The 27,187-nt window shown below is 38.9% G+C and overlaps 1 protein-coding gene across 1 annotated transcript; it reads right to left on the reverse strand.

Moving 5' to 3' along the window:
* On the reverse strand, window positions 1-22,401 carry LOC139730705 (ceramide kinase-like protein). The gene is given in 14 exon segments (XM_071641570.1): window positions 1-833; window positions 1,647-1,792; window positions 8,642-8,862; window positions 9,090-9,386; window positions 10,782-11,146; window positions 11,584-11,664; window positions 13,720-13,897; window positions 15,711-15,743; window positions 15,746-15,784; window positions 16,248-16,390; window positions 17,887-17,950; window positions 19,266-19,394; window positions 21,263-21,499; window positions 22,146-22,401. Coding segments are annotated over 14 exon segments (2,271 nt in total). The 3' UTR covers window positions 1-751.
* Window positions 22,402-27,187: the final 4,786 nt, after the last annotated feature.

Here is a 27,187-nt window from a genome sequence, read left to right on the forward strand (position 1 = left end):
GTGTCATCTGTGCTTCAAAACAACGCTTGGTGAGCTGAGAATGAGCAGCATTTAGGTCACTGGTGAAAAGCCAGGTTAGCACGTTAAAAAATCTGATGCTCACTACTCCACACATGTGCAGTCCTTGTACGAGACGGTCACTGCAGTCAGTGGCAAGGTAAATTCAGAAATTGAGAAGTCCCTATTGATATCAGATTAACAGATTTGCCTTAAAATACAGTACAGTCCCGCTATAACAAACAAAGTTATGACAAAATTTTGTTACAATATGGTAAAACTTCAGGCCCCCAAATCATTATCTACCTATTATTTTTGTATAATTTGTTTGTTGGCAATAATGAAAATTCCATATACAACAGAAAACTGCCAGTCCAAGCACTCTGTTATAATGGGAGTCACCTGTACAGATACAGCCACTGTCATTGAAACCAACTTCAATCTGGGCAATCTGCTTATCAACAACAATAGTCATGTTCTTGTGATTCCTGTGTTCTAATGTCATGTGTCAAGGTGATTATTGTTGACCTTCAGCTACCTTGACGATATGCCCAAGACGGGCTCTACAGCCTCTTTAACCCATTCAACACAGAAAGAATGTATGCTTGTCGTAAGCACATTAAGACAGAAAACTGTGCTTCTTAACCCAACCTGTATCAAAAATGAAATGGATCTGATGTGAGCCTATCAAATTCATATACTATCATGAAGTCTGGAAGCAATCGGGGTTGAAGATGTTATGTCCAGGATGCTCTCAAAGACACAAACAAGACGTGGTTGGGAAGTCATCATCAGTGATCCCCTCTCCAAAGACAGCCAGAAGCTGGTGATGTACTCTACAGGAAAGAGATACAAAGTTGAACAAAACAGATACCAGGTTAATGACAAATAAATGTCTGCTATACAACTTCTATTTGATGGATAGAAATGCTGTCGGTACAATTGTGACTTATCTCATTCCCTACATGACTGCTCATAGACTTTACATGGGACCAATATTCCCATAGGCTTTAGATTTATGAGGCTTTTTATTTGTTTGTTTTTTGAAATGAGGAAAACAGCACAACATAAAAAAATAACCCAAATGAAAAATTACATATAACTCAATTTCATGGAGTGACAGTTTGATTTGAAAAATAAAAGTTTCATCTTAGGGAAATTTAAGGACAACTAACTATCAATCACTCTTTCCATACCCGTTCACTGAGCCATAATGAAGTAAGCCACTTGTTTTTGTTGATTTTTATTCTCTTGATTTAAAGACAAACAAACAAACATACAAACTTGAGTCAGTTCAAACAAGCCACTAAAGTGCAACAAGGCCACAGTCTGGCTCAAAGGTCACTGTGATTTAGCAGGGATTAGGTGGATTTGAATAATCCCCATTCATGGACAGTTTGGCTTCCAATGTTCTCTGCCAAGGGGAGGGGGGGGGGGGCATATCAAGAGAACAGCATGCAGCCAGGGAAATTATGAAAAGAAGTTAATTCACTTGCCTTTTGATCTAATACAAAATATCACACTCTACAGAATATAATCATAATCAGATCTAACTCTTGTGCAAACTGGTAGTATTTGCAAAAATAAAAAAAGAGAGGGAGAGACAGAGAGAGGGCAAAAACATTTCCCAAATTTGGTCCTTTGCCAACCTCATCTCAATGGATCTGGCCTGGACCAGGTCCATGTCAATGTTCCAAGTCCAGAACTTGGCACCACTTTTGAGATCTCCCTGGTCTGGCACGGGACGAATCTTGATTGCCTTCACCTCGTGAGTCCACACAAAGGGGAAATCAAACTGCACAGGGTGGAGTGCAGTCAAGTGAGACACGCCCCACGTACGAGAAACACCAGCCAGGAAGAGACCAGAAATAAAAAGAAGAAGAGCACATCAGAGCAAATCATTGCATTCCACTGTGCACAACAAGTGATAATTGAACACTTAAACACACAGGTGTAGGTAGCTTCATGATCAATGCCACTGAATGTCCCAGTTGACTTTAACCCGTTGAGGACCAGTCCCAAGTATACTCGGGCAAGTGTCTATGGGAAATGTGTGTTGTAGCAAAATCAGCCCGTCCTCAATGGGTTTACACAAAGAGTGAAATCCAGCATAGAGAAAGGTGGGAGTTTCATTTAGAATACAACACAGAAGAAGAAAATCACAGGATTTTAAGTTGCCAATGTCTTCACAAAACAGTGATTACAATTAAAAGCATATATCATTGTTGGGGTGACATAACCTCGTATCTCAAAAATGCCAAATGTTCAGAAAAGCAAAAAAAAACTAGAAATGTCGCTATGGCGACTGATATGCCTCCGCCATAATGCATGATTCTCCTAATAGGTCTATAGTACAAGTGGACAATGTGTGATTACATTTTCACAAAATTGGCAAAATATTAACTCTTAACGTGCCATGGTCGCCGAACGGCGACCTTAGTCCTGACGTGCCATGGTCGCCGATCGGCGACTAAGAAGAGCTAGAAAGGCAGCGATCATTTAAGTTCTTGTGGTACCGTAATGTGTCACACCAAGAAACTGCTAATGATATATACTGGTAGCTGATCAGTATGACCATCATTTCCACTATAAATATGACCATGCCTACATTGGAAAATTTTGAGTAAATACATGATTTTTCAGCTAGATATATTTTTTTCGCGTCGGGAAAATCCGCAGTGAGCGCACCCTCAGCGAGATGTGTATGGACCAAAAGTCTCATTGGTAAACCACGCGTGTGTATGCTGTTGAATCAGCGTGTATTGTCTATGTGGTTCCACTCGCATTGTTCCGCGTGGATGATGTCCTTCGGGAAGCTGTTTTGATTTTGTCCCTCAAAAAGGGTCATCTTTCGTTCATCGGTCAAGTCTTTCATCCTTTTGTTTTGGTAAACGTCACTAATCGTCCCCCACGCTAGCATAGGAATTGCGCGCGGACAAAGGCCAGCCGATTTCAATACAGTACCCCCCCCCCCCCCCCATCCCCCCCCCGCCCACAGTCCGCTTAGACAAAAAAAGGATTAGTAGGTTCTTCCCTCTGAAGTGGACAAAAGACACTCTTCCAGGGCCAGGGACAATTACTTTAGTTTCAAATACAGGATCTGGGACTAAAGGAATCACATTTGGGAATGCATTACTGAGGCAGAAAGAGAAATTGCTAAGACAAAATAAACTGCTAGTATCTTTGGAATCATACAATTCTAGAAGGCAATTTTGTTATCATTTGAAAGAGGAGATGTTGCTCTAAAACTTTCTCACAGAGTCAAGGGAGCGTTCTATTGAAGAAAAACCACCACCGACTCTTTTTTCCATACTGCACAAAAATTTCTAATAATTTTTTTTGATGTATCAATTATTTCTGCAATATTTCAGGTTCAGATCAATATTATGGCAAACTGACTACATGACATGAAAGAACAAACATTTCTTGATATATGTTGTGTAGAACTCAATTCAAAACAGTCAATAGTTTCAGAGATATGGCAGTTTTAAATTTCATTGTCAGTCCAGTTTCGAAACGTTCTGACGTTAGGTAAAAACCTCTGGCACGTTAGGGGTTTTGGGCTTGGCACATTAAGAGTTAAAATGACATGTTTGTCACAAATGTATTGAATGTTTACCTTCCTTGACCTATGTTTAACTGGATGAATAGGAGAGCATGTATTTGGGGATTTAAGAACTTTAAATTGACTTTGACCCTTTCATAAGTTTATGCACTGAGTAATTTTCAAGGTATGGAGAAAAAGTGCAATTTCTGTATTGAACAGTAAATTGTTATCATTTTCATCTGGCCTTTGATTTATAAGAGAATCACTGTCAGTCAGAACATACATAAATATGTACTAAGTTTCAAGATATTCTTGAGCCACTTCCGAGATATGGAGAAAGAAGTAAGTGGCAGCACTTTCAATTGATCTTTGACCTTTTGACCTTTGGTCTTCTTGGCAAAAAAAAAAATCACAGAGAATCTCTACTGGGTTATACATGCATACATCAAGTTTTAAAAAAAATAATCCTGCTGGCATTGCATAAATATAAGGAAAATAGTAAAACTTTGAAGTATTGCCCTTGACCTTTGACCCCTGACCTTTGACCCCATGAACCCTTAATTCCCTAGATAACCACTGCCAGTCAGTACATGCATATATACTATGTTCCATGAAGATACCTTGAACAATTTCCAAAATACAGAGAAAAAAGTGAAATGTTAACATTTTACTTGACCTTTTGACCTTTGACCTTTTGACCTCATGACCCCAAACTTTCACCAGAGAATCTTAATTGGGTAATACATGTATACACTAAGTTTCAAGAAAATATCTTCAGGCATTGCATAGATATGGGGGAAATAGTGAAATTTTAAGCATTTGACCTTGACCTTTTGACCTTTGACCTTGAGCATGTGCACCCAAAAGTTGATAGGCACAACTTCACCCCCTAATACACATACATGCCAAGTTTCATTAAGATACCTCAAAAGGTTTTGGTAGTTACCCTGTCCACAAAATTCATTACGGACGGACGGACGGACGGACAACCCGAAAACATAATGCCTCCGGCACCACTTCGTGGCGGAGGCATAAAAAACAACAACAACAACAACAAAACAAAAAACATGGCAGCCAAAGCACTATGATATATGGGATCACCTCCCATTTGACATGCCATATTGGCTTAATCTTAGGGGTAAGACAGCTAGGATTTGGACAGGACATCACTAAACTGATTATCTGACAATTAATCCCCCCTCCCCCCAAGTAATTTTCACCAAAATTTGAGATACAATGTTTTGTCACCCCAGCAATAATACTAGTATGCAAATTAGAAGAGCCAATGATGTCATCACCTCACAACTCTCCGATTGGTTTCTATTCTTTAAAAAAAAAAAGAATCTGATTGATATTCTAGTATCTTAACATCATCAGTGCTGGATGATTCAGGCTCTGCAACAATTTTATGTGAAGATACAACTACAAAGAAGAAATTCAGTAAAGTTTTGTGAAAAGGAATGTAAGAAAGCCTAAATGAAATGTTTGCCTGAAGTAAGCAAGTCATATATCACTCTTCCTGCTCTTTTGTTGTTGTTGGGGTTTTTTTCTCTCTCTTTATAAAGTTATCAAAGTGAAGCAATCAATAATTAGAAAGGCATGATTGTAGTTTGTATTAAAGTGACAACGAACATAAACAGCTCACATCACAGGGAAGGCAACTGCATTTTGAGATAAATTATGTACAATGTACATGATGGAGGTTTTTGAGTTTCATTTCTTAAATTCCATTCTTTCTTTCTTTCTTTTTTGCACAAAGGTAAATATTCATGTGATATAGTTTGGCTGTTACCATCAGAAATATCAGCACATGTGACACCCAGCTTCAGCACAACCAAACAAATTAGCCACTCATTCCACACGTAAAATTTTTGGCTCTGTTTTTCAACAATACAAATTTTTGTCAAACCTTGTACAAGATATGTGACCTGCGACAACGGTTTCAGGCAAAAGTCGCAAGAACAAATTTCTTCCTAGGCGGGGTACAAAGATCTTTACCATTATTTTTGTCGATTTGGGTTTTTTGCAGAAATCAAATCTTTGATATGTTTTCTACATCTACGCTAAATTTCATAGCATAAGACTACGTTTTTCCTATCGAAAATGGAATTTTAAGCACCCTATGTTGGATCGCACTCGTCAGTTTCGGGCTTCTTTCGAACGCCGCGCCAATATCCCCAGTGTTGCTATGGCGCAAGGTCTCGCATGCGATTGGCTGGTGCGTCGCATGCGATTGGCTGGTTCATCGCACACATTTACATAATTCGGCTTTCGGAGACACCAGTTGCAGCGTTTGGGGAATGCTTTGTCCACGCATGCATGATTACATGCTCCATTGTTCTTGCTACAGTGGTTTATACGCTGTAGTGCGTGCTCTTCGTTTGGCTTTCTAACCAAACTATTCTACAGCAATGTTCGACAATGGAAGTGAAACAAATATCATTTAGCACGACATAATCGTGTGAAAAGAAAAAACAATAGTGTACTTGTACATGTAGTAAAAATTATGACAGCAGACTGACTCAAGGGAAGGTAGATGAGAGGAAAGGAGAGGTCACATGAAACCAGTTATATCCAAATACTACACATCAAGATCGTACAAAACTAACGAGTCGTGTTTGTTTGTTTGTTTTGATATAATTAACACCACCGAACAAGGCAACATATGCACGGCTTGTAAAAGCAAAACAAACAGGAAGTGTGACCTTTGCCAGCACTGGCATTTTTCTGCCTACAAAAGGGTCGCCAATGATAAAGTCAAATCAACAACAATGAAAACGCGATTTGTAAATGTGTGGATTCGCCACCCGCTCCTGTTACATGCACATAGTCATGGCGTGTGGATGCCATTGCGTAATGCGTGCGCCCATACACATGTACACCATACGTGCAATTATCGTATCCGCCATCTTGAAAGACGTAATGGTAAAACAAACCCGAGCAAACCGCATTGTTTTTCGGCTCCATACGCTGAGCTCCTAGGAAGGGTGCCCGGGAAATTTGACTCTCTCAGTGAGCCAATCAGAAGGCGATGTGGTTGCTAGAGGCGGAGCTTAACATCGACTGGCACCATCGTACGGATGGGTTATTCTCACCTCGCATCGCCGCTCGGACATTGTCTTTGAGAAAGAGGTGAATCTTCAAAGCCCGTTTTCTCGCAATTTTGTCAGGCTAACAACTTAAAAAGTGCATTTTATTTCACTTTCCATGCCCACTTATGGTGCCAAAGAATGCAACTGTTTTAAATCAATGCAAAGCTTAGGAAATGTGCAATGTGATTCAGTGAAAAAATGAATTTTCAAAATGCCCGACTTTTGCCTGAAACCGTTGTCGCCGGTCACATATGGCATCGTCTTCAGTCACTACAACAACAAAAAATCAAACTAGAAATGTCGCTCTGGCGACTGGTATGCCTCCGCCATAATGCATGATTTTCCCAATAGGTCTAGATAGTACATGTGGACAATGTGTGATTACATTTTCACAAAATTGGCAAAATATTGAAATGACAAGTTTGTCACAAATGTGTTGAATGTTCACCTTCCTTGACCTAGGCTTAATTGGATGAATAGGAGAGCATGTATCTAGGGATTTAAGGACTTTAACTTGACTTTGCCCCATTCATACATTTAGGCATTGAGTAATTTTCAAGGTACAGGTGTGGAGAAAACGTGCAATTTCTGAATTGAATAGTAAATTGTTACCATTTTCATCTGGCCCTTGACCCTAAAATTCAAAAGATAATCACTTTCAGGTAGAACACGAATAATATGTACTAAGTTTCAAGATAACTTTAGCCACTTCCGAGATATGGAGGGAAAAGTTAATTCAGCACTTTCACTTAATCTTTGACCTTTTGACCTTTGAGGCAAAAAAAGAAGAAAAAAAAAATTTTCCAGAGAATGTCTATTAGGTTACACATGCATACACCAAGTGTAAAAAAAAAAAAACCCTGCTGGCATTGCATAAATATGACGGAAATAGTAAAATTTAGAAGTGTTGCACTTGACCTTTGACCCCTGACCTTTGACCCCATGAACTCTACATTCTCTAGATAATCACTTCCAGTCAGTACATGTATATACTATGTTCCATGAAGATACCTTGAACAATTTTCCAAGGTACGGAGAAAAAAAAGAAGTTTTAATATTTTTACTTGACCTTTTGACCTTTGACCTTTGACCTCATGACCCAAACTTTCACCAGAGAATCTTAATTGGGTAATACATGTATACACTAAGTTTCAAGAAAATATCTTCAGACGTTCAATAGATATGGTGGAAATAGTGAAATTTTATGTATTTGACCCTTACCTTTTGACCTTTGACCTTTGACCTCATGACCCAAACTTTCACCAGAGAATATCAATTGGGTAATACATGTATACACTAAGTTTCAAGAAAATATCTTTAGGCATTCAATAGATATGGTGGAAATAGTGAAATTTGATGTATTTGACCCTGACCTTTTGACCTTTGACCTTTGACCTCATGACCCAAACTTTCACCAGAGAATCTTAATTGGGTAATACATGTATACACTAAGTTTCAAGAAAATATCTTCAGGCATTCAGTAGATATGAAGGAAATAGTGAAATTTTATGTATTTGACCTTGACCTTTTGACCTTTGACCTTGAGCATGTGCACCCAAAAGTTGATAGGCACAACTTCACCCCCTAATACACATACATGCCAAGTTTCATTAGGATACCTCAACAGGTTTTGATAGTTACCTTGTCCACAAAATTCATTACGGACGGACGGAAGGACGGACGGACGGACGGACGGAAGGACGGACGGACGGAAGGACGGACGGACGGACAACCCGAAAACATAATGCCTCCGGCACCACTTCGTGGCGGAGGCATAACAAACAAAAACACTCTACATCAGGGTACAATAATGCAACTGAGAGGTTAACTGTGATTGCACAATGCAGATATGGATCCACTTTTTATGAAACACGCACATCAACAAAATCACTGACTCTCCTCTTTTTGGCAGTATGTGACGTTCTTGTTCAAGGCCCTTTCTTTCTGTATATAATGGTGCATCATTATAGGAAACTGGTGTACTGGAGGTAGAAGGTGATCATACCTGGTTCTCATTACTCCCATGGTGCTGCAGGTGCCTCGCAAACTCCTTCCTGTTGACCTTGCGGACAAGTATCAAGTGGGCGGAGCCATCGGCCAGGTGGGAGAGTGGACACTGACCCTGGGGGACAAGGTGGCTGCGGTTGGGCAGTGTGACCACTCCCACATTGAGGAAGGAATCTTGGAATGTACGCCACTCTTCATCACTGTCACAGCTGGCTCTAGCTACAGCAACATTTAAAATGATAAGAAGAATGAGATTTGAAATTTAAACAAATAACTAAATTTCAAGTGAGTAAAGTAAATGCAGAATGTATTTATGCTCCAAGAATGACTTCACAGAAAACAGTCTCCTAACCTGTCAAGTCTGGTTCCTTAGACTTACAGTAGGACATGGTATCACCCAAATAGTCAGAGTGTTACTGTATGTTTGATTTCAGTACGGTACTCACTGTCTGAGGGTAATATACCAATCCCCCTCTGGGTTGTCCCGCTGCTGCCCTCTGCAGCATGTGTGATGTCCAACTTTGGCACTTCGATGTCAACTCCACCTCTTTTTCCTCCATCTCCTCCCCCAATGTAGAACGCTCTCTGTGGGTTGGTCTCCACACCCTTACCATGGTGAAGGGCGGGGTCAACAGGACCACTCAACCTAACACCAGTCTCCCTCCCATGGGTGCTTGTGTCACCCCATCCAGCGCTTCCTGGTCTAGAGTTGGGTGCAGAGGATGACGCTGCTGAAAAGCTTACTGGGACAGACAAAATACATAAACTCGAGCCATTGCATTATGGTGACAATGAGAAAGAGTAAGATTAAACAGTTGAGATAAATCAACAATGAGATAAAGAGGATATAGTATTGAAAGGGATGGAAAGAGAAGATCAAGAGATATGCTTAGAGGACTACAAGGGAGAGCAGTGGGTACTTGTGCTGGACAGACCATCAGAGGAGGGAGGAAGAGGTGAAGGAGTAAAGACCACGAGGAAAGGCAGACTTGAAACAAACAGATCATTTTGAAACCACTCAGAAATGAGAAGGAAACTAGATATTTTTTGCTGAAAAATCCTGAGATTCAAAGTAAGAATAATCTCCTTGCCAGCTGGTAAGGGATCTGACAGGATATCAGAGGAAACTATAGTGTAGGATTACTATACAAATGATGCACAGGATAGAGTGCATTAGTGGAGGCGTATGGTGCACTCGAGGGTATTTACAATTGTGAAACATGCACGAGGCGAAGCCGAGTGCATGTTGCACTACATTGTAAATACCCGAGAGTGAGCTACGCCTCCACTAACGCCACGAAATAATCCTGTGCATCATTTGTTTTATAAAATGGGTCGAAAATTCGAAAACTAACAGCATTTTTCAGCGTTTTTCACGTACCTTTGTGGGTCAAGACGTCCGAAGATGTTCGTCCCAAACATTTACGCACGTCGCACTCGGAAATCCCTCACATACAGTATAAGTATGATGGGGGGTTGGGTTTCCGGACACTTAAGTTCCCGCATGAAAACTTACTTATTTCACATAGAATATGCACCCTTTACCTTAAAGACTTGATATAGACTCCTCATATAGGCCTACTAGACAACATACTCTGAAAACGGCGTGAGAATTAACCTGCCAAATCGTTGGATTTGCCCTTCAAAGTGACTCCATGTACGCGTCCGGTCCCACAACGCTTGGTCTACTGTACTGTACAAAGTGTACGTACATGTATATAAGAGTATACGTACGCAACACATGTTATGCACAAGAAGGGAAGAAAGGGCGGCCGGCCGGCAGCCCGAACTAGACGTTGTTTACAGGATTGACAGCGCGTACTGTATGTATGCATGCAATTCAAAGGAGCCGCCGCGCGCACAGACGATCGGCAATAGGATTTAACCACGGTGGATTTAACACGCAGTGCCATGGGACTAGAATAACCAAAGCACACGTGACTCATTTCAGCGCTTCCTATTGGCTACATTCTTGAACCCATTTTATAATAGACACTAAACAGTTATCCTAGAGTGCATTAACATAGAGAAAGAAGGCACTGAAGGTTTCTGAAGCAAGTGGTCCACTTTGGCAATGAGATGGAAGATTATATAAGGAGGAAGAAAGCATGGAAGCTGTATCACAAGAGTGAACTAACCAGCTTTGAAGAGAGATCTCTTCCTCTCTTTACCAGTCCTAGGTGTGACCAGACACTCTTCTGATGTGCTGTCAGCTTCATCCAGACCCCATGCTATCACCGGAAAGGACGGACTGCGGCGCTGGACAATGGGACTAGGCTGAGGACTGGCCCTAGGACTTGGCACTGGGGTGCCCCTGGGGCTGGAGTAGGGACTCGTGCCCTGGCCCATCATCATGGAGCCCTGGTCGATGGATGAAGGGCCACTGTGGTTGGTGTTGGGATTGTGACGACGCAACACCAATGGGCTGTCCTGTCGTCTCAGGGGGATCGGTGTGGAGTGAACGAGATTGGAAAGCTCCGGCATTTGTTGACATATCTTGCACCTTAGTATTTAAAACGATGAACAGACGACATAATGGAAAAACAAAGCTGTTAGTCAAGTACAAAACACACCCAGAACAAGACATGATAGATATGCTGACAAACATATAAATGATTTGATTGAGTAATTTTGCATAATCTAGGCATCCTACTGAAGATGTCATCAATTCATATTTTTGATCAACATCATGTAGACCAAACTTAAAACAGAATTACAAACTCATGACCCTGACCTGTCAAATAATATCCTTACAACAAGATGTGTCAGTATCATGGCATCCCCACATACAAAACCTGAATAGTTGCCTAAACGAGGACAAGAGTATACAGCAAACATTATGCACGACTCTTCTTGGACACTACACAAAGGTCACAGAAGTGTGGGGTGGGAGTAGTGCTCATGGAAGGGTCAAGAGTCAATGCTCCCTTTTGTACATACCCTTTCAAGCACACAGGCCTCTCAACATCTAAACTCCCATCAGTGTGGCTAGGTAGGTAGCTGACCTCACACTCATAGGTTCTGAATGCAATGGCAATATGACATGAACATATGAAACCAGATAAGTGGTTTGTAAACATGCACATCATACTAGTCATACAACAGCAAATCTTTCACCAATGTACAAAACCCTGTAGAATGAATGCAACTGTTTTGATATGAAATACAAAAATCAAAAAGAATAATCTGTAGCCTGTAAGAATTGAGTAGCTTCTTTCACCAATGTACAAAACCCTGTAGAATGAATACAACTGTTTTGATATGAAATACAAAACTCAAAAAGAATACTACATTTTTATCTGTAGCCTGTAAGAATTGAGTAGCTAGGATACATATTTGATTATTAAGCTATTTCTCTCTTCTTCTTTTTTAAACACCGTAATGATTGTTGAAAAAAAAACCACACACACAACTTAGGATATAAGGTGACAACAAAACAAGATATGACATATATATCAATATATCCATCTATATATCTTACTTTTGTACAACGTTAAGTACTTGGCAACCCCTATGAACCCCAAACATTTGTGGCCGGCGACAACGGTTTCAGGCAAAAGTTGGGGTGGGAGTAGATTATGAAAACACTAACTGACAGTACCTCCGTTTTCATTGAATCATATTGCCCATTTCCTAAGCTTTACATTGATGTAAAACACTTGTATTCTCCGGCAGCGTAAGTGGTCATATAAAGCGAAATATAATGCACTTTTTGATTTGTTAGCCTGACAAAATTGCGAGAAGATGGGCTTTGAAGCTACACCTCTTGTTTGAAGAAAATGCCGAGCGGCGATGCGAGTTGAGAGTCACCCATCTGTGCGATGGTGCCAATCGAGAATCGTCTGCCGTCTTTTGAGTAAAGCTGCTAGCTGTCATATTTACGACACGCACAATTGACAAGTGAGTTTCCGATCGCATGTTGCACGATTTGTGTGGCGATTTGCAACTCTGCTACGTTCGAACCATGTTCCCTCGATCTATTTTCACATTGGAAGTTAGTGCTGCCTAGTGTTGCTGTTCACTTTTTGTTTCACTTCCGTTGTCGAACATTGTGGTAGAAAAGCTCGGAGAGAAAGCCAAACGAAGAGCGTACACTACAGAGCAAGCATACTGGTATCTATTGTAGCAAAAACAATGGAGCATACACGCGTGGACAAAACATTTCCGACACGCTGCGAAACGCACTAGCCAATCGCATGCGAGATGCCGCGCCGTAGCAACACTGGGCATATTGGCGCGGCGTTCGAAAGAAGATCGAAACTGACGAGTGCGATCCAACATAGGGGCCCGTATTCACGAAGGTGGTACAAATGAAACCATGGTTTAAACCATGGAGCACCAAGTGTCGCATGAAATATTTCGTTATGAATTCATTCATTTTATCGATGAAATTATTATTTTGTAACGAAATGACATTTTGTGACTAAATGATCATTTGGTCCACGACATGATAATTTCGTTAACGAAACGCCAATTTTGTAACGAAATAATCAATTTCGTAATGAAATATTCCGTGCGACACTTGGCGCTCCATGGTTTTTGTCCATGGTTTAAACCATGGTTTCATTTGTACCACCTTCGTTAATTCGGGCCAGGGTGTTTAAAATTCCATTTTCGATAGGAAAAACGTAGTCTTATGCTGTGAAATTTAGTTTAGATGGAGAAAACATATCAAAGATTCAATTTCTGCAAAAACCCCAAATCGACAAAAATAATGGTCAAAATCTTTGTACCCCGCCTAGGAGGGAATTTGCTCTTGCGACTTTTGCCTGAAATCGTTGTCGTGGGTCACATTTGTCTGCAACTCCCTATAATAGGTATAGTCTGTCTACAATTAATGTACAGTTCAATGCAGTTCAATATCCTGCATCAACAGGTTCCCACATAAATCCCTGAGTACTCTAATTGAGAGAGGCTGCTAAGGAGACAGCATAATTCAACACTGTGTAGGAAATTCTTTATCTCATTGTTCACTTAAAAATCTTGGAATATTGGGGGGACCACATTCATTATGCATTATCTCTGCAATATTTCAAATATCACAATGTCAGACCAGTCAACGGGAGTGACACCCACCTTAGTTTCAGCAGACTCTTTGCCATGGCAAACTCCACTGCCCTCGATTTCAGGACATTCTGAGATTTGTGCATGCGGCGCAAACAGTCACTGCCAAATCCATACATTGCTGAGAAACCAAAACAAAGGAACCCAGCCTCATTGTGCACAGAGCACACGTCAAGTGGTTGTATGTGACCTTGATTGAAGAGGAAATGGTATCATACATCATAAGTGGTAATGCAGATGTCACTGGCATTCCACTTAACGTCTGGCACTCATTGCATACCAACCTCACTAGTTCATTTAATTTGTGAATAAAAATTGCATTATGGTGTCAGCACATTGATTTTGATCTATATTATACAGCCTTGATGTAAGCAGTGGCGTATCTAGGGAAAACGGCGCCCGGGGCAAGCGCGAAAATTGCGCCCCTAATTTCTGAAAAAGTGTTCAACCCCAACCCGATCCCGGTAGGAACTTTAAAAAAAGGTCCGCATGATATGCTTTTTCAAGCACCTAAGAGGGGTCTTTTGCGGGTGATTTAAATGAAATAAATTTTGATAAATTTTGGCGAGCGAGCGCAGCGAGCGAGCCAAAAACTTTTGTATTTCAGCTTACAAAACATGGAATTCATGTCATTTTTTCTTATTAAATCTTACAATTCTAATCTAGATATAGTGACGGCCTTATAGATAACGATTTATACCAACAAACTAAGGACTTGAAAAAATACTCTAAATTAGTATATATGCGCGAGCCAGCCGAAATTTGTATACTTCTGCGTCATCATTACGTTTTGTTCTTATATTCTTCTTTTTTTTGATAAATTTAGGCGAGCGAGCACAGCGAGCGAACCGAAAATTTTTGTATTTCAACTTACAAAACATGGAATTCATGTCATTTTCTCTTATTAAATCTTACAATTCTAATCTAGCTTATAGTGATGGCCTTATAGATAACGATTTATAACAACAAACTAAGGACTTGAAAAAATACTCTAAATTAGTATATATGCGCGAGTCAGCCGAAATTTGTATATTTCTGCGTCATCATTACGTTTTGTTCTTATCTTTTTTTTTGATAAATTTCGGCGAGCGAGCGCAGCGAGCGAGCCGAAAATTTTTGTATTTCAGCTTACAAAACATAGAATTCTTGTCTTTTTTGCTTATTAAATCTTACAATTCTAATCAAGATATAGTGACGGCCTTATAGATAACGATTCATACCAACAAACTGAGGACTTGAAAAATACTCTAAATTTGTATGCGCGAGTAATGAGTCGACATTTGTATATTTCTGTGTCATCATCACGTTTTGTTCTTTTTTTTTTGTTAATTTTTGGCGAGCGAGCCGAAAATTTTTGTATTTCAGCTTACAAAACATGGAATTTGGAATTCTTGTGTGAACACAATAACACAATAAACATTGTTATTTGTCCGCGTCATCATCATGTTTTGTTTTTATCTTGTTTGATTTGGTTTTCTGCCCCCTTCTCCTCCCCCCCCCCCCCCCCCTCCTCCCCGTCCGGGCGAGTTTTGTTTTGTTTTTTCCCCTTCTTCTTCTTCTTCTTCTTCTTCTTCTTTTTTCTTTTTTTTTTCTTCTTCTTCTCCTTTTTTTTCTTCGTTTGCGCCCCCAAGGAGTGGCGCCCAGGGCACGTGCCCCCCTTGCCCCCCCCTAGATACGCCACTGGATGTAAGGCTATGAAACTTCACATGTTTTTCCAGTTAAACACAATTTTGTAACTTTTATGATGTCACTTAATGCTCAGTTCAGTTTCACAATACTCTGGGACAATGTATTAATTGAATGTAAAATGATACTGTTTGGAAGACAATTCCATATAAACAAGTATGATTTTGAGACTGACATTGCTTAAAATCACATTCTCTAATACTTTGATTGACATACAGGAATTTTCTTTCCATTCAGCAGATTCTACCAAAAAGAAAAAAAAAAAACCTTACAGAAAAAAGAACCACAGAACTTCATATGAAGTAAAAGGTACTCACCTAATATGATGTGAAGCAATGATGTTATGGATCACTGATGCCTTGTGATGAATGGGCGACCACATTGAATAAACCTTGATCGAATTCAAAAAAATCATGTGACTACTGGTCTTACAAACAAATTGCAATAATTCTACTCAAATGCTAAGTAAAGGATGGATGAGAAATGTACACTCTTCATGCACCAAGTTGTCATTTTATGCACAAAATGTTTAAAAGGTGGATCATACAGACCCCCAGTGGTTATCTCACAGCAATTATTAATAGTCCGCACATGGCATCAACTGGTTTGTTGTACAATGTGAGAAAAGATAGAGATCAATGATAGAATCACTGATGGTTCTTATACCTTTATGTTATGATGAGGGTCAAAACCTCTCACAAAGCAACGTGGCGATGAGGATTCTTGAATATTGTATAATTTCTGTTGAGACATTTTGTCAAATGCAAACTATAGGTAGCTTAAAAAACAATTCTCTTTCATCTAATTCATGTGTTTCTATGTCATTTTTTAAATACATATCTACCCGGACTTACCTACAGGAATGATTCCCAGTGGAATCCTACACTTGGCAATAGGGGTGCTTTGAGACACCGTGACATTAGCATCCCTCTGTGCTCTGCATAGCAACCCATTGACTGCCTCATTGACAATGGCGTCCCCTCCTATGCAGACCACCCTGTGCAAAGAATGGGAAAATCAGTAATTCAATCTATATTTGAGCATTACCAGCTTCTACTATGAAAGGTCTATCAAAAAAGAAAGATATAGATATGGCAATAGAATATCTTGTTAATGTTTTTGAGATTTATGTCTGTTCCTCAAATGCCAACGTACTGCTGGCATCTTATTGCACCAGCTTTCACCAGTGCTTCTCTGCAGTTTGTGTGTTGCAAGACTGCTTTTGTTGGAGCTATTCATAGTCAGCCTAGGTTAAACATTGGCTAAATTTGGAGGTTACCTTGGTAACACACTGTGAAGCATTCTGCACAAGGTCTTGTTGAATCCATAAAGGTCTACTGCTGCCAGGCTAGAGCATGTCAACATTGAAGTCATAATGAATGTATTTCATCTTCCCTATGAGGCACATAAACGATACTTTATATTCCAGCTACCTCAGCAGACTGCAGGGATTCTTCTTCTTTTTCTTTTAAATGATGATACTGTAAAACATGATATATTCGTGGCATGAGTTTTTTGCAAATTGGAGCCAACGGCCTTTTTTGCGGCATGAAATTTTCGCGAACTGCCACTGGCAATCAATGCATATAGTGTAGAAAAGAACTTTCGCATGCATTTTAATTTCACGAATCTAGGCACTCGCGAAATTCACAAAATTAAAATGTACGCAAACATTCCTTGTTTTACAGTATACAACAATGATTCAAATGCTCACTAGATGAGTTTTGAACCAGAAATCTCAATATCATTGAATCCATGCTCTCTACATGTTACTAATTATCATGCACGATGTAAAAACATTGCAAATTTTCACAAATATAAATATCTATATAATCTGTATCAATCTGTCCTTACACATCAAATCTTAAAAATATAATTAGTAGTTATGATATATCCACTGCTTTGCAGGTTATATCTAATCATGCTAAACCCAGAATATCTTGGCACGTTTATAAACAAATGCATTCACATTTGCAAGCACAGTTCACAGTTAGGACACAATCATAATTTCATTCATGACGCATACTACTGGTAATCAAACCTGATAATCATCTTGACAAGATGTTCTCATGCATAGAGGTACTATTCTGTCAAGTATTAAACAAGGCAATAAAATGAAAGACCACAATTGTCCACTGATAAAGCTACTCTGGCAAAATGATAAGAAGTTATCATGACTATGTACATAGTGTCAGTATGATAAAAAGTAATGCTTATGAAGACTAAACGTGATGACGATAATACTAATGATAATATTGTGTTAATTATTGTTTGCGAAATTTCTTTTATCACTATAAACCAAGTGATGACGGATAAGACATTATATCTGTGAACCCCAATTTCACATGACAGACAGTCCATGTACTCTTGCTTTCAGTGAACAAAGTGATCAGATAGTCAAAATTACCTCTATATAGACTATCATTTCACACACTGTAACCGACCATAGCACTATGGAGATTGATAGCAACATTCAACACTCTCCTCTCTTACCCATCTACGTCATGGAAGTCCATCACTTCAAGGATGCCCTGGGCATGTTTGGCATGGGTGGTATCTGGGAGGTGACAGGCATAGTCAAGAGATATGCGTGATGAGACCTGAAATTCATCAGCCCATGATCCTGTAACCTTAGAACTAATGACAGCCAAGCACGAAACTGAGATGAGCTTCATGGCACGATCAAGTTTGTAATTTATGGCGCCTATATGATTGATTGCATTTTCCATTAATGTTCACCAACGCACTTGTTTTTCTTCACTGTATGATTTATAGGGCAATGTATGATTTAAAGTACTTCAATGTGTATAATTAATGGGGCAAGGCGTGTGCATTGCAAGTTCCTTCTGTATCCTCTCATCCCATCTTTCTATTATCATGCAGAGCTTGTTACAGTTACAGTTTTAGTTGTAGTTTGTTTTATACCATTCTTGTATATATTTTGTAGTACGGTTTATTATTATGTGATTTTGTTTTTGGAGGCCTATTTTAATACAACCTGTGCTTTTGATTTAGACTGCCCCACTTTGGTTCATATGAATACTATTTATCTATCATTTGTTGCAAATGCATAGTTATCAAAATATGTGTTCTTCTTCTTCTTATTTTTTTTTTTACATCAAAAAGACAAATTGTTATTTAATATTCATTATAACTCAATTACGTTTGTTATTTGTTCTTGTAAACATCAAGTAAAAATAAATTAAAATCAAATCAAATAGAAGCTCTTCCATCGTTTTAGCAACATAAAACATCTCCAAGAGCAACTGGCATGATTCCTTCTAATGGTTTTGGGTGTGAAGGATTAAAACAATTCATGTTCATTATTGTAAAATATGTCAGCAACAAGATGGCCAAAGGATTTGGATATGTAAACATATTCTTATCTTTCTCTTACATGCACATACTATGTCCTGCTTTCTCTCATGTGATCAAGAAATAAGATACAACCTGAACAAACACAACATCTGTCCATGCATAGTGAACATGCTCTGATACAAAGTTCTTTTGAAAGACAGTGCTCATTACAGCTCAAAGCAATGCACTCATTCCACATACATGATGAGTCCATGGACAATTTGGATGTAACATGTACACAAGATTTACAGGTTTGAGATTACAGAAATGTCCATATAAGAATTGCAAATCTATACAAGGAAACCACAGGGACATTTTCTCCTAATTTTTTTTAAACTTTATGGCAGTTTGATTCAAAGTTGACTCTAAATACAATAGTGCCATTTGCAGACAAGATTTCCTTGAAAATGAGAGGACTACTATTGAAAGTAAGACACAAGATGGTGACAAACTTTCACAGGATATTATGCATCTCGAAAAAGGGACCAAAACTGTTGTTTTCCTGAATGCCATACCTCTCACATTGGTTTCAATCCTAGCAAAGTGCAGCAATCTCTTGATCTTTGCCTCATACACCTGCTTGGCCTTGTTGTTGGTCAGTGTATCGATGAGAATGGTCAGTCTCTTTGGTCTTTCAGTGAATTCTATATGATAAGGAAAAGAAGTGTAAGACTATTAAAAACAGCAAATTGTGAATACAGGATTACATTTATTCAATAGTTTTCTACTATACAGTGCGTATAAAAAAAAATGCAACAAGATTTAATTTCAAATTTGTGAAGATTGTTTTAACTTTACACCAAAGTGAGTAGCAACATCTTAAAGCCACATATTTCCTCTTTCCAATGATATCTTATTTATTCTTACACGGTCATGGATGGCTGAGTAATTATTCTTTTTGGACAATGGGTCAAATTGGACTTGGGACCAAGTTTCAGTTTCTGCAGTTAACTATGACGTCGATTTTCGTAGAGAAAAGCTGAATGTCTGGGCTGGACTTTGTGGAAACGGTTTGATCCTAGGGACCTTCTTCTTTGAAAACAACATGAACGGAAATGAATACTTACAAATTTTAAATGAACATGTGATTCCTGAATTAATGGAAAATTTTCCTGTGCAACAAAGGGGTGTGTTCAGACGCCTATGGTGAGCACAGGATGGCGCACCAGCCCACTGACTAGTTGGCTGAGGTATTTGGAAATCGGGTGATTGCCTTGTATCATGATGTGGAGTGGCCACCACGATCTCCGGATCTGACTTGTTGTGACTTTTTTCTTTGGGGTTATCTCAAGAGCAAAGTGTTACTACCCCTCCACCTGACATTGCAACTCTGAGACAAAGAATCACTGATGAGTTTGAAGCTCTACACCACCAAGCCCCAATGATTTGCAGGGCTGTGCGTGAGATGGAGAAAAGAGATAATCTCTGTGTGGAAAGGAATGGTGGCCATGTTGAGGGAAATGGAATGTAATGTTAAAAAGAGATATCCGAAAGAAGACAATGGTAAGTTGCAATTATTAATTTCATTATTCCATTTGTTAAGTTAATTTCTAATAGGGTGCATTGATTCTTGCAGTGTCTAAACTTGGTCCCAAGTCCAATTTGACCCATTGTCCAAAAATAATGATTACTCAGCCATCCATGACTGTGTATGAATAAATAAGATATCATTGGAAAGAGGAGATATGTGGTTTTAAGATGTTGCTACTCACTTTGGTGTAAAGTTAACAGAATCTTCACAAATTTGAAATCAAATCTTGTTGCGTTTTTTTTTTTTTTTTTTTTTTTTTTTTTTGATATCCACTGTATAAATAAAAATATTACTTGCTGGTAAGATATGATGTGATCATTCTTTAGTCAACATCAGCTACAATTGTACATCTCCACATTAACACTAAAAGAAATCAAAGGGTTACTTTTTGCTGGATCTGTAAAGGACCACAGTTTTAAAGAGATTTCTTCTTACAAAAGCTTGACAATTTAAAGAGATTTGCTTTGTACTCCACAAGCCTGACCACTCTGTAACTACATTATGATCTTTTCTCATATTGGTAGCTACTAAAGTTGGAGAAGTTTATATCTTACACTTTGACACATCACTCTATCTCAAATCACGATGTACGAGTCAAAATTTTATGCTTGCGTCAACTGACATATCATCATTAGTTTTTGACCTATAGCAGTTATGAAGAGATGTTAATATTCCCACAATCTTTTGATCCTCAACACTGCCTTCTCCATTCTGCCATCATAATCTCAAATACCAGCATAAATTTGTCAGAGTACATGAATAAACAAATTTGCATTGCATTTTTAGAGCTATGAATTGTGTAAGCCATTCATAAATTTTTGTTTTATACCTCTGCATGACATTTGTAACAGCTGACCTCTGCTCTCAGCTTGCCTGTTTTAAATGAATTATGTTTCTATGATCACATATAAACAGAAGAATGGTCATATGGCTACACTTGGACATTCTTAAGTACCACAGAAAAACAGTGGAGGAGCTCACCATTCAACAAACCAAGAATGGCTTGGAACCACTCCTGGCAGCAGTTTTCATTGGTTGAAGACAGAAGCACCTCCTCCCATGCCAGTCCATTAGCCACGCCCTTTTGTGGGTGAACCACAAAGATGGACACGCCCCTTGGATGACCTCCATCTTCCTGCCCAGCTCTCTGGATTCTCTGAATCTGAACAGCGAAGATGTCCTGCACTCTGACCTCCTTGGGGTATGTTTCACCTTTCACTATATCAAAATTTATTTTAAAAAGAGACACAAATTAATATGTCTTGATCCTAGCAAAAATGCAGAACACAGAATCATTTAACACACATACAATCATAAAAATAATTAGCTTTTGGCTGAAATATCATAGGGTTCTACTTTCCATTACCAGTTACAAGTCATATGTTTGGGGACATGAAAACAATATTGTTCTAATCTCATCATATAGGGGCATAGATTTATATCTTACACACTTCTTTAACATGAAATTGCTATTGCTCATTACTACCATGGAGAAAAACATTCCAATGAATCTAAATGAAGCCTTTTTAATGTCATCTGGACAAATTTAACTAACATCATTTCCTACATCCCTAACCTTTTGAATGAGTTTAGTGGATGTCAATGAAATATGACACTTTAGTGTATGTGAATGAAAAAGACTTTATCCATTCAAAACATATTCTTGCAAAGAAATTTGATACCACAACATTCCTCCTCGCAATTAGAAAGTTTTAAAAATATATATATATTTTTATATATTTACATATACATGTCATGATATGCTTTGAGAACTAGTGGCTCAGCCACATCAGGTCTTTACTCTGACACTGACCTTGATCTCTGACCTCACTGAGACCATTGCTCATTCTCCATGGTCACTCACCTTGACTGCTGCTGCCAAGTGGTGTCCAGCTGAGTTTTGTCTGCTCAAGGACAACATCAAAGTGACCTTTGCCAATGTCAAAGATTCCTCTTAGTGGGAGGGATGAAGAGAGGTTTAAGAGGTCACGTAGGTCAACCTTGGATCCCCTATGGAGCTGTGGTGAGCTTGCCGAACGCTGAGAGGGCCTGAGGCTATGGACATAGGGGACAGACAGCCTGTGAGTCGGGGCAGGCAAGGCCAGATGATCTGATGCCATGAAGCCTGTAAATGATGATAAAAGAAATACATGGCATCTATTACAACAGCTGTAAAATTCGGAGGTCCATTATTTACAAATGAACACATTTGATATGTTCATGACCTACAAAGTAGACCTACGAAGTCTCACTCATTGGGCGTGAGACTCAAGCATCGGGGGTCTATCCAATGCTCATTGCGGCACACACATAACAAGCATTTTCTAAGTCCTCACAAAAAACATGGACTTTCCACCATCGATAAGTCCCATTTAGAACAATATTTTTTTATCAGAATAGCCAAAATAGTATACCGGTAATTATCTAGTATGCACCAGATTGCAGGAGTTACAGCTTTAAAATGCAAGAGCTGTGGGAGGGGGACATCCACCCTTCCCCAACTCGTCCGCTTTGCTTCCTTTGTGCAGCGCTGAAGTTTCGTATGATCTTACACCTAGCTGCTCTCTCATCTTTGGCACAGTGTTTTGTTTTAAAGACAAACTGAAGTGAACTGGTGATCTGAAATGACCAAAAAAGTAATAATACCGATATAGTAAATAAATAAACAGTACTGTCCTGTTTCTAACATTGTGTTACAGAAAAATTGGAGGGGGGGGGGGGAATCCCTTTATTGGTATAACTAGGTTGCATGCTTCCCATAATCAATCTCATTACAAAAGCAAAGTCATCACACATTGATTCTAAATAGCCATTGGGTACAACTGTACGACTAGGGGACATTATGGCAGAATGGTTTGCACTGTAAAATCACCAGATAGCACTACAAAACAGAGGATTTCTATAATAGAATATGATTGTTACTGTTGATTAACAGAAGCCAACCAATACTGAATTTGATAAACAAACACGATTGAGGGTGTAACTACACTGAACTCGAGAAGTATGGCACAGTTGAATACCATGGCTCAGTTTACGAATTTACTATGCATCCATAGACATTACAAGGCAGAGTTTGAAAGAAAATTTGGCGATTTTAAACCCTGCATTTCAATTTCAAAGTGTATGTACTGCAATATTTGTGCATTATTATCAATCTCTCAAAATCATATGAAATATTTTCTATCAGATAACAAATGAAAGTCATTCAGGTGAAGATCAAACACATTCATATTCACATCCTGTCAAAGAGGTTGGTCAGGTTTGGGACTTGTTGGAAAGGATTTACTGATGATCTCCGACTGCGCATCATAAATTGTTACATTCAAATGTTCAATAGAAAATATGTAGTCACTACACTGGTCTGTATTCAGAGAAAAATTTTCCTGGTATCGCATCGCAATTTGCTATGCATTTTTACACCACAGCTACACAAACTAACTTTGGTGTAGCAGTTTTCTTACATAGAAATGTACAGGATATCATTGAAGATATTTTTCATCAGCTGTAATTGCTAATCAAATTTGAGTTTGAAAATTATTCCCTGGTATTGTAGACATTACTTATGCCCTACCGTGCTATTGAACTTTGAAGTATACCGAGTGGACGTTTAGTTAGATCTAACGTTAGTTGTAAACAGATTGTATACCGTTAAAGCGCCTTACAAGGCTAACAACAAGATGTTATGCAATGCAAGCAGGAATACACTTGTACTGGAACATTACACGCCTAACTGTTAGAGATTCTACTTGAATCTAGAATAGAGAACGTCTAGTCAAGCTTGAGTAGACCATCAGAAGTGTTTGCCTGCAACATTATTATAACATGCAACATCAGACATGCAGTGGTGCAGTGCTTTACAAGTCTAGACCTATAGTCTCTATATAAAAATAAAGGAAGCAGACTAGATAATCTACACACAAGAAGAAGAAGAAGATCGAGGAAAACGCACGGCAAATGTAATAATTAGAGCAAGCCAAATCAGTACTGATATTGAGACAAGCTAAAGCTAAACCCACTGGGCCCATATCATATCATGGGGGTCACTGGGTGGGTCGAGGGCCATCCGCCCACCCCAGCTAGCTGCAGAATTATTGATCAAACGCGCTCGGCTACTAGTATGTGACTACGCAATGTCGTTAGACAGATACTTGTAAACCCGTTAGACCTTGAGCTATCAAGAGATCGATGTGTTCAGGTTTCCCTACCATTAATGTCTGACACAGCCCTCTATGATGTCGAACCGTTCCCGCTTGAGTAATCCAAACATAAGTCTAAGATTCGTCAAATAAAACGTTGCTCATATCGCCATGAATCAGCCGGTTTCCATTCTTGTTGTCAACGACGCTCTCTCAAGTGAGTCCCGTTGTTGGCCGGGTACGGCAGGCCGGGTATAGGCGTATTATGTACAGTGTACGTGCGTGCTCTCGGCGGATCTCCGAATATAAAATCCTCCTCCATCCATCCTCCGCTCCACACGTCTCTACACACACATATGGCAAAGTATGGATGTCTATACGGACGTGATACATACCCAAGATTCGCAGGAAATCCGGGTACAAGACAACCGTGTGGTCATTCTCTCTTCCACCCTCATACTCTACCCCATTAACGACAAAAGTATACACATCTGCATGATGTTGACTTCAATCTGCAGCCGTCTTAATATTGCGCAATCAAAATATTTCGGGGTAAACGAGCATCTTAAAGGGATGGTACAGTTTCGGTTGAGATGGGGCTTCAAGTTTCCAACTTTTTTTAAAATGATAATTTGTTGAGATACTCAGTAATGAGAAACCTCTCTCATATACAAAATATGAAAGAGCACATAATTCAAAGAGGAATTCAAAGTTACAGTGAAAACTGGTGTTGAAATGGGTGAGATATCCAAAACAGAGCAATCCTGACAAAAGGTGAGACTCACCATTTATCAGGATCACTTTATTTTGCTTTGTTTTTGGATATCACAGCCATAACCGATTTTCATCAATAACTTTGAATTCCTCTTAGAATTGTATGTTTTTAACATTCAATGGTACGGTAGGTCTAAAGTGGTTATGTTGTAAAAAGCTAAAAGCTGAATCCTCACCTCAAGCAATACTATCCATCCCTTTAGTCATACTGCAAAATACTTCTAGTTGAATGAAAAAAAGAAAAAAAAACGATAACAAAACTAATAAGTATAAACTTGTCGTATATTGCAGGACTCAACGACATGGTATTAGCCTAAATTGTGACTTATACCCCTTTTCCACATAGGGAAGACCTCTGAAAGACCACTGAAAGACTGTAAAAATTAGCAGATACTTCACCAATAATCTTTCAGTGAACTTTGAATGATCTCCGAGGTCCTTTATAATTCCCTAGGAGATATCCTTAAGTGAACTTCATGGTCTCAAAAAAAAAAAATGAAATGGTTCAAAATAATAGTCCTTCATCAAAAAGTTGAGGACTTTCAGCAGTCTTTAAAACATCTCGATAGCAATGAAATCTGACTTCCTCTTGCAGTTATCTTTCGACAGTTCTCAAGAATTGCCACATTTCTTTTACTGGTCTTTCAGTGATCTCTTCATAGTCTTATCTGTCTGTAAGTGAACGTTCAGCACTGCAGTCCTCATGGTTCCACCGTATTAGATCTCTGAGTGCATTAGCCTACATTTTGGTCTTTCAATGATCTTTAGTTTTGTGGGGGGGGGGGTTGTCTTTTTTTATAGCTTTTACAAAGAGATATACTATCATTTATCTGGTCTTGGAGACTGCTGAGGGATCTTGTCGATTTTGGGTCTCTCAGCAGAGTGTCATAAGGTGGATAATCAATCAATCAATCAATCAATCAATCAATCAATCAATCAATCAATCAATCAATCAATTAATCAATCAATCAATCCAAAAATCAAGCAAGCAAGCAATAGGCCCTAGATTGATCGATCGATCGATCAATCAATCAATCAATGCTTTACTCGTTCAGCCACCGAAAAGATTGTTCTATCATCTCCTTTTTACTGCCCTAAAATGTTTGATAGAACTAAACAAACACACGCACCGATCGTGTGCAGTCATTCATTTTCTCCCATTTTGTGGCTATTTTTTATTGTTAATCTATCACGTTCAAATTATGGTCTTCCACAGTGCCCGGGGTTCATCACCCCCTTATAGACACAAGACCGATCTTTATAAACAATATGATCTTCCTAGAAGTCTTCTGATCAAACGATATTTTAAAAGATTAATATTCTTTTTTAGCAAAACAATATTATTAGAAGTTCGTGGACATAACTAATCTTATTGAGGATTTAGTCGTTAAGGCACGCATACAGACTTACATATTCAGGACAGTATACGACAAATTGTGTAAACTAAAATGACAAGCAGGGTTATTGGTGTTGAAAGTTTTTTTTTTGTTTTTTTTTTGTTTGTGTTTTTTTTTTTTTTGGGGGGGGGGGGGTCGTTAAAGCCCCACGTGCACAGAGCACAAAGTTGTGCTGTCAAGAAAGTCGCCGAATTAATAATGGTTAAGCGCCATCATGCGACCAATGTGACATAGAATGATCAAAACAAACGGGCCAGAAAAATCAACAACAGGACAGGCCAATGACCAGACAGACAGACAGACAGACAGATAGACAGAATGATAATCATATTGATGGACAGACAAGCAGTCAGAAAAAAGAAGCAGTAAACCGTATCAATATGATGGAATTCGTTTTCAAGCAAAGAATGAACTTGTGTATAGAAGGTGATCAGAAGGCCTGTCAGCAGTTACAATAGCTTTGGAAGCATTTTATTTCATTTTTTTTTTCGTTGAACGCGATTAGTAATACTGGACTTTAATGAACACTTTATTGCTGTTAGGTGGATGTGCTACCAATTATTAAGCGCCATTTTTAACGATTACAATATGATATATAT

Source organism: Diadema antillarum, unplaced genomic scaffold (genome assembly GCF_040938485.1).
Source record: "Diadema antillarum isolate AM-2024a unplaced genomic scaffold, OU_Dant_1.0 seq00000329_RagTag, whole genome shotgun sequence".
Lineage (NCBI taxonomy): Eukaryota > Metazoa > Echinodermata > Echinoidea > Diadematoida > Diadematidae > Diadema > Diadema antillarum.